Source organism: Hoplias malabaricus, chromosome 10, assembly GCF_029633855.1.
Source record: "Hoplias malabaricus isolate fHopMal1 chromosome 10, fHopMal1.hap1, whole genome shotgun sequence".
NCBI lineage: Eukaryota > Metazoa > Chordata > Actinopteri > Characiformes > Erythrinidae > Hoplias > Hoplias malabaricus.
This window is the reverse complement of record NC_089809.1, coordinates 26,305,053-26,318,309: the sequence shown is the minus strand read 5'-3', so window position 1 is coordinate 26,318,309 and position 13,257 is coordinate 26,305,053. Positions and strand designations below refer to the sequence as shown.

The 13,257-nt window shown below is 35.8% G+C and overlaps 1 protein-coding gene across 2 annotated transcripts; it reads right to left on the bottom strand.

The window, feature by feature from the left end:
- Window positions 1–272: 272 nt before the first annotated feature.
- ddx61 (DEAD (Asp-Glu-Ala-Asp) box helicase 61) lies at window positions 273–11,611 on the bottom strand. 2 transcript variants are annotated; one of them, XM_066683691.1, is made up of 14 exons: window positions 11,438–11,611; window positions 9,800–10,628; window positions 9,608–9,671; window positions 7,070–7,174; window positions 5,843–5,972; window positions 5,537–5,683; window positions 5,313–5,407; window positions 3,496–3,618; window positions 2,632–2,760; window positions 2,400–2,516; window positions 2,198–2,261; window positions 1,988–2,089; window positions 1,330–1,544; window positions 273–1,146 (listed from the first exon to the last, which is right to left on the bottom strand). In XM_066683691.1, exons 2-13 carry the CDS (start codon window positions 9,970–9,972, stop codon window positions 1,333–1,335), a joined length of 1,461 nt encoding a protein of 486 aa, XP_066539788.1. In that variant the 5' UTR covers window positions 9,973–10,628; window positions 11,438–11,611; the 3' UTR covers window positions 273–1,146; window positions 1,330–1,332. The 2 variants fall into 2 exon arrangements, with proteins under 2 accessions (XP_066539788.1, XP_066539789.1); XM_066683692.1 differs by having other exon boundaries at window positions 11,539–11,599.
- Window positions 11,612–13,257: the final 1,646 nt, after the last annotated feature.

Below are 13,257 nucleotides of genomic sequence, written 5' to 3'. Positions count from 1 at the left end.
TAGCCGTAGTTGTTAAGTATAGCTGGTTGCTGATCGGATCATAAACTGCCACAGTAACCTTAGTGTTGGTGTGTGGCATTCAACAGGAAATTTGGCTGCAGGTAGAAAGTGTAGTGGGCCCTATATGAAGCTCTGAAAGGATTGGCATATAATATTTTACATCTCATCTTGTGTATGATTATAATTACATGTCGTTTTTCCATGTTGTGCGAGTTCCAAGCAGAAGAAACCTATTACTCAAAAAAACACGACCCACAAATAGAATATGCTGGAAATTTATTTCTCTTAAAAAGAAAACGAGGCAATGGAGATGCTGGCTTTGGTATTTGGAGCAATACAGTTTGGCTGTTCTTCCCTTCACAACTTAGTAAAAGCAAAAGCATCCATTTGCAAAAAACAGGACAAAGTGTACAATTTCAACAAAAATGACAAATGAAGAATTCCTTTTGGCTCAAATTCAAATAAGGAACACTGTTGGGAACCATACACCAGCAACTGCTGCATTTACAATGACTTGGTGGTCAAGAGTTCAGTTTAATACATTCAAAAATGGGTCAAGTTGAAGAGGAGAGATAAGGGGGAGGGGCAAAAAAAAAAAAAAAAAAAAGGGACAAAGCAACAGTGGGTGGGGTAGGTTTACGTCTATATCATTATAGCTTAATACATAAATGGAAGTAAAATAATCCAAATCAAATTTAGAGATTTAAATTCTCAAACCGACAGGCCTGTATATCTTTTTTTCCAGACACATTTTTGGGGCCTTAGATTCCAAACCAGGGGACACTACAGAGGGTGTCGCTAAAGGCACTTAAATGTGAGACAGGAGTAAAAAGTAATTTCACAAGCAGCAGAGACGCAATAAGGAAACATATGCATGTAACATTGAGGAGTTTTGAGTGAGGTAGGTTTCACAACCATATGGAAGTAAAATGTCCTTTCATGGTAACAAACAGAACAGCACTGACACGGGTTTTAATGTGTGGAGCTGGTAATGCAATACACAACGTACTGGCACAATTCTGGAAAGTATAATACATTTTGTCATAACTGTCAGTAACCTGATTTGTGATTAAAAAAAGGGGGACATCATCCTTGTGCCTGAGTTTAACAGATGTGCAAAATGCCAGTCACCACTCATCTATTTTCCTGTTAGGGGGAAAAAAATTTAAATAAAAAAATAATAATTTGACAGCTGTAGGTCTTTATTTTAGACCAAAATATTAAGGTGAAGAAGTTCCAGTACTTTAACATAATTAGGCAGCATAAAGGTAACCACCACTACCACTGAAAATAGCACATCATTTTAGTCAGCAGAGAATAATTTCTTACCAGTTAAGGCACATTGGGCTCTGTAGCCCTAAGTGGAGCCTGCCCCTCCTCTTCATCAGGGTTGGTGGAGTGGAACTCCGCTACATACAGGCTCTTGTCAATGCAGCTGGGAATTGGCTTAATGTCAGTCAACAACTGCTCCTCGATAGTCTTCAGATTGAAACGATCATCTGAAGTGATAAGATTAATGGCCAGACCCAGATGCCCATATCTCCCTAGAGACCAAAAAAGAGGAAAAAAAATAAATAAATAAATAAAAAAAGGCACCAACATTTCTCAACTATGATAATCAAAGATGATGTAAATCCAAAATAAACATAATATAATGAACATAAATTCAGGAATTTAACATTTCATATTGTATGAATAATTTAGTTAGTTCTTACAAAAGTCAGAATGAAAAGAACACGCGCAGACTTTCTTTCAAACAGATGAGACACTTGCAAAATAAAGCACAAACCCTTTATAAAAATAACTTGCCTATTTCATATACACCTGTTACAATCATAATGAGTTATGTGGCATGTTGGTGCTTTTAAAGAGTTAAAAATCATATGAATTCTACATTAAGTCAGGAGTATATCAGTGTAAGACTACACCTGTGAACAAAATTTCAATTAAACTGTATTCTTCCAGGTACAGTTGTTTTGGCACATACCTGATCTACCAATGCGGTGAAGATAGGTTTCAGCATTTTTGGGAAAGTCAAAGTTAATGACCACATTGACAGCCTGGATGTCAATTCCTCTTGTGAAAAGATCTGTAAAGAGGCATTAGAAAATAGGATATCACATATATACTAAAGTTATTTAACAAATGTTATTTTTTTAATATAAATTTTACAACCAAAATAAAATGGGTTTGATACCTGTGCAGACCAGATTCCTACACAAGCCATTTCTGAAATCATGGAACACACGGTTTCTGTATTCCTAAACATATAAAGTATGTATTTAAGAAAATTCAATAATACTTTAAAAAGGAAAGACCTTCAAAAACAAGATAGATTCAATTTGCATAAATTATTTTTTTTGCCCTGTCACCTTCCTTACCCCTGAACTGAAAATTACCTGCATCATTTTTGCATGGATATAAAAACAGGAATAGCCCAGCTGTGTGATCTTCTTAGCCAAAAGTTCTACCCTCTGGGTGGAGTTACAGAAGATGATTGACTGATTAATCTGGAGCTGAAAGAATATAAGAAAGGGTCTTAATCTCTCTGCAATGCTGCATTCTCCAAATTGGAGAATATACAAGAAGTAAAAAGACAGCACACTGAAGCAGCTTTTCAGTTTTGCCTACCCTGGAGAAGAGGGTGTTGAGACAGTGCACTTTCTGTCTCTCTGTGACATAAGCATAGTACTGAGTGATACCCTTCAGAGTTAACTCGTCCATCAGGTTTATCTCATAGGGCTTTCTAAGATGTTTAGCCTGCACAGATAAACAGAAAGCAAAAATATGCAAGACATCTGAAATTCAATCATGTGACACTACAGAACAATTTACCATTAAATTGTGCCATTAAAAGGGAATCTCTATGATTGTGGGGAAATGCAGTTCTCTGGTTGTTTACATTCAGAGGTTCTGGTTCTTTTAAGGTGGCACGTTATGTTTGATGGGGAAAAAAATGACTGTTTGTACATGGCTGAAATTTAACTTCTGTGTAAGTTTTTATTCACTGTTTGAATTACCACAGTTGTTTAGTTTTGTAGCACTTTCGGTAGTTCAGTTAACAGTGTTCCGAGTTCGGAGATTATCCACCATATGTGTAAACAGCTATGTCCTCATTTCAGTTAGTGATTTTCAAAGTTTGTAGACAGAGCTAGCAAATGGTGAGGAAACATCTGAATTTTTTTTTAAAGTTTTTTTTTTTTTAATTAAAATCGTGAACTACACATTTAAGGAATGGTTTATCTATGTTAATAAGCAGAAATTACAAAGTTAATATTTTCTAATATACACAAATGTAGAATTTTATGCCTGTAACACAAAGTTGTGACACAGGCATGTTTACCACTGTTAAATATCCTTTCCTTTAAGTTATACATTATTAATCATTAAGCTGAAAATACAAATTCTTAAATTTGCAAGTGGAATTTTGGACTGCAGCATATATGTTTCAACTATATTCAAGACATTTACAGGTCATTCTGTAATTTTTCTTACCATAAATTTTTGCACACTGACAGGGAAGGTAGCAGAGTACAGCAGAATCTGACGATTCTTGTCCAGAAAGCTGATGATTTCCTCAATGAGCACAACAAAATCCTGAGAGAGCAACTTGTCTGCCTAAAGAAAATAATCAAAGGAACATTAACAATACATTTAATGCTTAAGAACAGGGGTGGACAATCCATCAGACAAAAAAAGGCAGTAAGGAGCTTGGGAAAGGGAAGAGAAAAAAAAAAAAAAAAAAAAAAAAGAAAAATAAACCCACACCCCCCTCAGGTGCCACAAGCTATATATTTACACAATTATGTATGCACACAATTACCAAGGATACAGCACCCACAACTTATGACAACCACAAACCAACACTGAGTCAAATCCAAGAATCAAATCTTTGGAAGTTAACTTTGTCTGTTTGCTTTGAAGTTTGACTGAACAGATGCTCTGCTTAGAAGCACAGGTTTGAATCCAGACTCTGAAACTAAGGGTGGATATTTCAGAGCAATATCTGCCCCATGTCACAGTGTGTGACTGTGAAGAAAAAAAGTATTCTTTTCAAAAAAGTCTCAAAGCATGCTAAACCACAACCCTCTCACAACCCTAAAAGAAATCAATCCCCTGTTCTTTCCCAGAATACTGTGATACAATGACAGATATTGCAAGGGCTTTTATTTGCTGTGTGGAGAATGATTTCAGTGTGTAATTTCTAGGGCTGTCCTGCTGAGAAATAGTGGAAAAGATTGAAAGTAATCAATTCTCCCATACCATAGACCCAGAAACAGACAGAGGATTTTCCTTTTACTTCCTTGCAATTTTCTGTTTACAAATCAGAAACTGGTTGTTTCCCCATATCAAAATAAAAATGTAATGGTCCAAATATACACTGACCCAAGAGCAGTATTAGTTTAATTCCATATGGCTTGCAACCTTTTGGATGGCCAGACATGCTCAAAAATATGTATTGCATAAAACTTTTATGAACAAACATTGAGATTTCTTTAATTTAATGCAAGACTGGTGAATCAATTCAGCTTAGCACAGCTATAAAGTACAAAAAGCAGAGTATTTAATTATAAGATCTACAGAATCATTTTACATTGACTAGTACTTGGTATTAGACCATTTGGTTAAGCGCAATATTCAGGTTTTGATGGTATATAGCTACTAAGGCTGTCCCAAATACCATTTTAGGGCTTTGCATGGATATATATCCAAAATATATGTGTCAGACGCCCATTTTATAATCCAGTGTCTGTGCTGCAGTGCTCTCTAACTCGCTTATACACTGTGTGGCTAAGGGCACAGAGTATATGTGCTAACTAGAGCGTCATGGAGGGGGTCTGGTCTAATTCGAGCTGACAAAATGAACTGCAACTTCACCACGCTTCATTTCAAGTAGGTTGTAGGGCGTTAGGCTCCTTTAGGTTTCATTAGGAAATTTTATGTTGAAAAGGCTGAATATGGATGAAGTTTTGGGGGGGAGCAGAGCTTGAATACAGGTGAAGTAAATAGAAATACCCTAATCTCAAAATTAAAAATGGAATACCTACCCAATGAACGAATATCCGAACAGCCAAATATTCGGGGCCAGCCCTAATAGCTACTTTAAGAAAAATCTAGGAATATTATTTAGCCTAAATTTGGAAGAAGCTATTATATTGTCTTTACATATAATGTAATAACAATTGGCACAATGTCCTTGCACTTAAGTTTTGATTATATAAAATATGTAATATAGAGCCAAATACCTAAACTTAAATTTTATATATTTATAAATAAATAGGAAATTGAACTGCCCACAAAGATGGACTCACCTCATCCATCACCAACATCTGGACTTTGTCAACTTTTGCCACACCTTTCTTTATAAGATCTAGGATCCTGCCTGGGGTGGCTATCACAACATGAACTAAGGAAATACAAAGCATAATGCCGAAGATGAACATGAAAATATTAAATTATGTGAAATTCTCCTTAACTTAATATGATTAGATATGCTAGTTGATCATTCAATGGGCAATAAACTCCGAGTACTCACCTGTGTCATCCAGACGCATGATATCATCTTTCAAGCTGGTGCCACCAGTAGTAGCCATGACCTTGACTCCACCCAAGTGTTTGCTCATGTTGATGCTTATTTGGCTCATTTGTAATGCCAGTTCACGAGTTGGCACCATTACCATTGCTAAGGAACCAGAAGAGTATGATTTAATGTTATAAAAAATTTCCAGTTCAGAACAAAATCTCAAATACACACACATTATATATAGTGGGTGTGTGTATATATATATACACACACACATATACACATACACACACACAGTAATTAGAAAAAGTCACTTACCTTGAATGTGATCCTTCTTTAAGTCTATTTTCTCTAACAGAGGAATGAGGTAGGCACCACTCTTACCTGTGCCATTCTTGGCACGGGCTAGAATGTCTCTTCCTGACAAGGCAATGGGAATGCTCTCCTCCTTAAATTTTTTAAATACAAAAAGAAGAAAAAGCAAATACCATAAAACATCTAACAACCAATAGACCTATTGTATATACATAGACCTCTTTAAGGAAACAGATTCAAAACAGGGAACGGTCGGTATCCACATTTTTCATGCTGTCTCAAAATATTAAGATTGTATACTATATTACCGTAAGGGTGGGGGTGGGTGCAGGCTGTGTGAGCCTTATGAGTGAAGGGTTTTTGGTGCTGGCAGTTCAGCCCAGCACAGCCCGACTGTGCACACAGACATTTGTTGACAATTAAAAAAAAAAAAAAAAAAAAGTTTCTGAAAGACCACATTTCAGAGGTTGGTGCTGGAGAACAAGAAAAGGTAAAAAATAAACAAGGTTCTACCCTGTTTAAAGGCACAGGTGGCAGATGATTTTCCAGGGAACTGAGGCTCAATACACACTTATTTAGAGGATACAGCCTTATATCTGTGAGCAAAGTCAAGTGAAGGGTCTTCTGAGTATTTTTGCTTGTTTTCAGCTTTCTTTCTGTCTCTTTTAACCCAAACTCAATGATAAATTCACAACTCCTATGTTTTTGCTTCCCCCCACCCGTTTTCAAAGTGTGACATCACAAGTGAGTGAGCTCTCATAGCACATGCTCCCTGTGGCTCTTAAATGCACATAAATACATTTTTGGCCTTATACTTAAAGACACAGAACAGAAATTTGACATACCACAAACACACAGATCATAAATACAAACCTTATTTTGAGATACTGTCCACATTTTTAAATGTCATGGTATATGGTATTACCGTTATACAGCCCAACCCTAATTCAAATCTCCAAAAAATGACAAGTTATATATATATATTTATATTTGTGTGTGTGTGTGTATATATATATATATATATATATATATATATATATATATAAAATTATTAAATAAATACATTTCTGAGCTATTCACTGGAATTTGCAAGTGTTCCTCTTGAATAATGAAGTATTGAGCAACAAACAGGATTCAATGAAAGAAACAAGCAAAAGCCTTAAATGTTTACAAATGATTCTCTTTAGACAAGTTTGTAATTCTAGAAATTTCCAACACAGACTAGCCTACCTGAATAGGAGAAGGCTTCTCCCATCCCATTTCAAAAATGCCCATCAACAATTCACGTTTAAGGCAGTAGTCTTCAAACTCATTACCCTTGGTTGCGGTCACATCCTGAAAAAGAAAACAAATGTGGCGTTATATAAATTTCAACAAAAAAAGAGCTGTGTTTATATTTCTGTTGATAATTTTTCATATTAACTTGGCAAAAGTATCTTAATAATTAGAAAATCCAGGTTCATATTTAGTAATTTTAGCTTCAGACAATATACTTTTTTTATCATTACAAATGACACGATTAAGCTTATTATAAATTTATATACACTGTCAGTGACCTGTAAAGCATGTAAGCAAGTTTGAGTAGACAGAAAAAGCAGTCCACCCCTGCCTATATAACTGTCTCATGTAAGAATAAGTCACTTGTTTCAAGGAACTAGTTCACACATTTCCAAAATTATTTTAATTATACTCTGTTTAAGTCTGTTTAACTACTCAATTACATCAGTATCAATAGTCTCATCTGCCCTATCCATAGAAATGAAGGAACTCAGAGGATTCCCTCACATTGCATAGTGGACTAAGTATCAGGGGCCTCATTTATAAAGGATCCATACACACAAAATCAGGTCTGAAATGTTCATGCACAAAATCTAATGCAGAAACTGTGCATAGAAATGAGCTTATATTTAAGCAAGATTTGACCCATGTGTACCCAGAAAACATTGAGAAAGTGCAAAGAAGGTGCAAACCTTCTTGTTTTTTTTATTTAAAAATAACTAATAGATCTACCACTAAAGAACAAAGACCTGGTGGAAAAAATCCACACATTCACCTTCTCTGCTGCGTGTGCGAATCTCCTTTTGCAGTTGCGGATTTAAGACCCTGTTTGGACGGCCAATTGATGGACCAATAGGAAAGCTTTATCAGGAAAAAACCATAGGAAACCAATCAGATCGAGGGGTTTGTTTAACCAATTGGAACACTGATTTGTTGCTTTCAACCATAGTGCTTTTCCATTAACTGGCTGTCAAAACAGGGTCTTAAACCCTGCAAAACTGCAAAAAGAGATTCACACACGCAGCAGAGAAGGTGAATGTGTGGATTTTTTCCACCTCATTCAAAAACTCCCACAGTCAAATTTGGAACCTTAAAGAGGTCTGCTCTTGCACATTTTAAGCCGTTTACAAATGCAAACCTTTTGTTACATATTTGTGAATTTAAATTATTATTGTTGTTTTAAATTTGTGCATTGCAATAAATTTGTGGATTTTAGTTTTACGTGTATGTAGTTGCTCAAATGCAGTTACAGATTTCGTTTTATGTGTATGTACTTGCTCAAAGGCAGTTACAAAGTCCATTAAATTTGTGAGTATTGTTTTACAAACTCAAAATCTTTTTGACTCCATAGAATTGTGGCTCAACTAACAGTTCCTATCTGCACATGCATGTTTCAACATTGTCAGTCAGTCAGACAAAAGGCCTCTCCTAGGCCGGCCCGGTAGGCAATCTGACAAAAAAAACACACAAAAAAAACACACAAAAAAAAAAAAAAAAAAAAAAAAAAAAAAAAAAACCCTAAATAAAGTTAACACTCATTTAAAATAACTTTATTTTATTTTTTTTATATTCCATATTATTTTAAATTTCATTGCTTGCTGTAACCCATTCTTTCCTTGAAGTATTGTTTTACTTTAGCTTGTTTTATTTCACTCTATATTATTCTAATATTTTTATTTAAATTATTTTAGAGCGAAATAGAATATCTCACTGCGATACTTTTATTTGGAAGGTGTTTGAAACTCTCAAAAAAGTGCCTTATACATGAAGTCCATTATTATTATTAATAATAAATTAAATTCCATAATAAACAGATTGCAAATCATTATGGGCCAGTAAGAGTTGCAGATAACTATAAGCCTTAACAGCTGTAAGTTGTACAGAATCACAGGTCTATAAATAGGCAAAAGGCTGATGCGCTGTCTGTCATAATGGCTCTTTTGGCTCTACTAAGACCTAGCTCACTGACAAATGAGGCGACAACATCTTTTCAGAGATCATGAAGATTATTTTATGAGAATCACGACTGGTTAATGAGCGGATTTAACACTGTTTACTGCTGCAGCTGCATGTTGCCACTCAACTAACTTGTGTTTGTTTGTAATGCCATGACTGAGGCCACCAAACAACACATTTTTACTTGCCTCGACCTCTGAAACAAGAACTTCTACCTCACAGTCAGCAAAGTTTCTCTATTGTCTTTCGGTCCTCGTCTCCACTATCTCACGCAAAAATGAACAGGGAAGCCCATATTTTAACATTCACAAGGTTATTTGCATTGGCCATGTATAGGTATGTGTGGGTGTTACTGAGGCAGAACATTTTGAAGAAGATTGTGATTTATAAAGAGAAAACAGCATTCAGAAAAAAGTTCACTACCATATATATGAGTATTTATAATTTCTAAATGTGTGCTCTTATAAAACATAACACTATATCCAACAACAAGAATCATTAACACACAATACTGATGTAAATAATGTTTCTTACCGAGGTTCTCATTCTCAAGTCTTTTGGTGGGAGCTGCAGGGATTTTTTCCAGTCATCTCCAAATCTGGACAAAAAGACACAGTAAAATATTTAAAAGTACTGACATAATAAAAATGTTACATGAAATATAATAATATCTATGCATTTACTACCCAAAATATTTAGTATTTGATTTACTACATATCAGCTTACCTGATACCACCACTGATCTGTGGTATGCTGCTTCCTTTATGGGAGTCTCCAAGTGCTTTTGGTTGTGTCATGGCAGAAACGGGTCCTGACTGGAAACTTGCAGGTGTGGGTTGTCCATTCTGTTTGGCTAGTTCCATGACTGAAGAAGGGATTTCTGTTCTTGCTGTGGCCATTGCTATAGGACAGTCTGAAAATCTATAGTTTGAGGAGCTTTGACTTCTAGGTTGATGTTTTTAGTTAATTTCAGTGTCCTACTACGTAAACAGTTCTATTTTGTACCTCTCAAGCACACGTGCAGACCTCTTGAAAAGAAGAGGGCCTGACACATGAAAATAATTTATAAGAAAACTCTCCCAAAAGAAGAGAATATTTAATTTATAAGAATAAATATAACCTGCAGCTGTTGTCAAAATACAGAAATAAATGTGGGAAATGTATCTGTATTATGGACCTAATGCAAAAGCACAAATATGCTTTATTTACCCCTGAAATTTTGAAACTCTTAACTGCCTTCTACTATTTATTTTACTTTAATTACTAAAGAGTCTGTAGTACCTTTTAATACTGCTTTCTGACTGAAGGGTTAAAGAGCCTTCTACATTCAAAATTCAATTTATGGTCATAAGGACTTTTGTAAAACTCTTGGTAATTCCTAATTACTGTGAGGAATTACAAATTAAGACGTTCTTACTGAACCCGTACACTGACACCAAATTTCAAATCAGAAAGTCAATCAAGATATAATTCAGTTATGTTTTAAATAATTTTTGTTGCCTCTACTTTGGACTCCCTGGACGATTCCGTGAAGAAGTTTGTGGAAGTCTGCAACCTTCAAAACAAGGGATAGTGTTTTAATTAATATTTAAACTGAAACAATGAGATATGTTAAACTGACAAAAAAAAAATACTTTAAAAATGAAAAAGGACTGATTAAAACAGTAAAAAGAACATAAGAGCAAAAAATATAAGGATGAGGGAATACATTAAAATAATTAATTTGTTTGCAGACTTGTTAACAAAATAATTTCACAAATCAAATATTTAGACACTTGTTACACTGAATATATCCAACAGCAGTCAGTCCACCAGCAATTTATAGAGCCAGCTAACAATGCCAACCCCAGGAAGGTAACGGAGCTCAGACCGATAGTTTTGTGCTACACGATTTAAGGTGGCACAGAAAATACATACCAGATTTGTCAATACGAAACAAATTTCAGGATCATTTTCAGATCTACCCTAATAAACTAAATATAAACCGTTAGCTCCCACAGTAAGAAAAGTTTCCCCTGCTGACCAAGTTTGAAAAATGACGGGGTAAAGAAACGGTAGTGTTAGCTTTCGGGTAAAAATATTAATCCTTTAGGAAAGTCAAAGTATTAAATCTTCATTTCGGAAACTTCTTAAACAATATGTAACTTTAGTCAGAATCTTACAACCCTTATGAAATTATATTGCGTATAAATCTAATTCGCTAACATTAGAGCGCTTGATTTAATCGTAAAGGGGGCTGTTGGCCTTTATCCTCCTGTTAACGTTGGCCGATTAACTTGGGGAACTTAGCTAGCCGGTTAGCACTGCGCAGGAAACAACGGTGCAGAACTAACACTTACTTCAACTACAGTAAATTACAGTTACCTTCCTAACGTGAAGGGTTAAAGAGCTCTCCACTGAATGAACAAACACAAGTGTCCGCTGTATTCTTGAGAAATTCTCGATTGCTGTATTTTATCACTAACTTCGTCCTTTGTCTTTCTCAGCTCTGAGTTTGCTCAGTCAACATGGCCGCGCGGCGAGAAGTTCAACACGACAGTGACGCGGAGCTTCTGCCACCCAATCAGAGTGCGGCATTTTAACCCCCGCCCCTCCCCCGACAAACGCACACACACACACACACACACACATTTATTGAAATGAACATTTAGCAGTGGTAGACAAAGTAGACAAACCATATACTTGTGTACAGATACTCAATGTAAAATATTACCCCGGTAAAAGTAGAAGTCCTCGTCGTAGATCTCCACTTGAGTAAATGTGCACCAGTATTTACCTTCAAATATACTTAAGTATTGAATGTAAAAGTACATGACATATTATGGCTCTAAGACTAAACGCGCTGTAGGTGAAAGACTCTAGTGTCCTTCTTGGTTCCCCAGTTATTTAATAGAATGTCCTTACTTAATGTGACATGGATGAATACAGCAGAAATGGCCAAAGATTAATTAAGCTACAACTATTACATACAACTATACAAGGTGCTGCCCCTCCAAACCAACAAAGGTCTCCTGCGTATTAAACCCAATTTATGCTTCTTTGTTGAACCTATGTGCGCAACAGGTGATTGTCTGTGAGGAGTTTGTTGTGTTCTCCCCGTGTCCACGGGGGTTTCCTCGAGGTGCTCCGGTTTCCTCCCACTTTCCAAAACACATGTTGGTAGGTGGATTGACTACTCAAACATGTCTATAGGCATGAGTGTGTGAGTGAATGGGTGAGTGTGTGTCGCCCTGTGAAAAACTGGTGCCCCTTCCAGGGTGTTGTCCCGCCTTGCGCCAGGTGGCTCTGGCCCCACTGCGACCCTGAATTGAATAAGCAGTTTCAGATAATGAATGAATGAATGAATGAATGAATGTTGAACCTGCACCTCTCCAGAAATGTAACTTGTCATGTCTACGCAGACCACAACAATGTGATTGGTCTTCAGTCGGACAAACATGGTTCAAGTTGTTAAAGTCAAGAATTCCAGAAATATTAACTCCTCTACACTGCATTCCCTAAACAGGGCATTTTAAAGATTTGTAAAACTAATACCATTACACTACTACATTGTGTACTACATAGGGTTGAAAAAGATGTTTAACCGTTACAGCACTGTACTGCAATTGGTAAGGAGGGGAGGGAAGGAATCGTTTAATAATAATATTCCTTTAAGCTCTCTGTTTTGTGTACATAGTTGCTGAGAATAGTTTGAGCTATTTCTGCAATTCTGAGACACCTGTTTCTTAAACACTTACATCCTTACCACATCTAATGGACACTATAACGTTCAAACATTTCAGGTTACACAATAAATTAGACTTAGTCTGAGGCCATACCATTTTCTGCTCTTTGGCATTCACATATGGTAGAAAACTTTATATTCAAGTGGACACTTAAAGGCATGACATTTGGAAGAATTACCTTTATTAAACTTTAAGCCGGTGTTGTCAAAAATTAAAACAAGTTTGGAAAAGTGGGAGAAGATCAAATTAATATTATGGCATAAAATTCATATCAGTAAAATGATCACTGCCCCTCAGTTTAACTATGTGGTTTTGATGTTGCCAATTACATTTTCAATAGATATTTTGAAAATGTATAAAGATTTGATAAAAAAATTCTTGTGGGGAGGTAAAAGAGCAAGAATAAAACTTGTAAAATTGTATGCCCGTAGGGAAAAGGGTGGTCTAGGACTTCTGGAT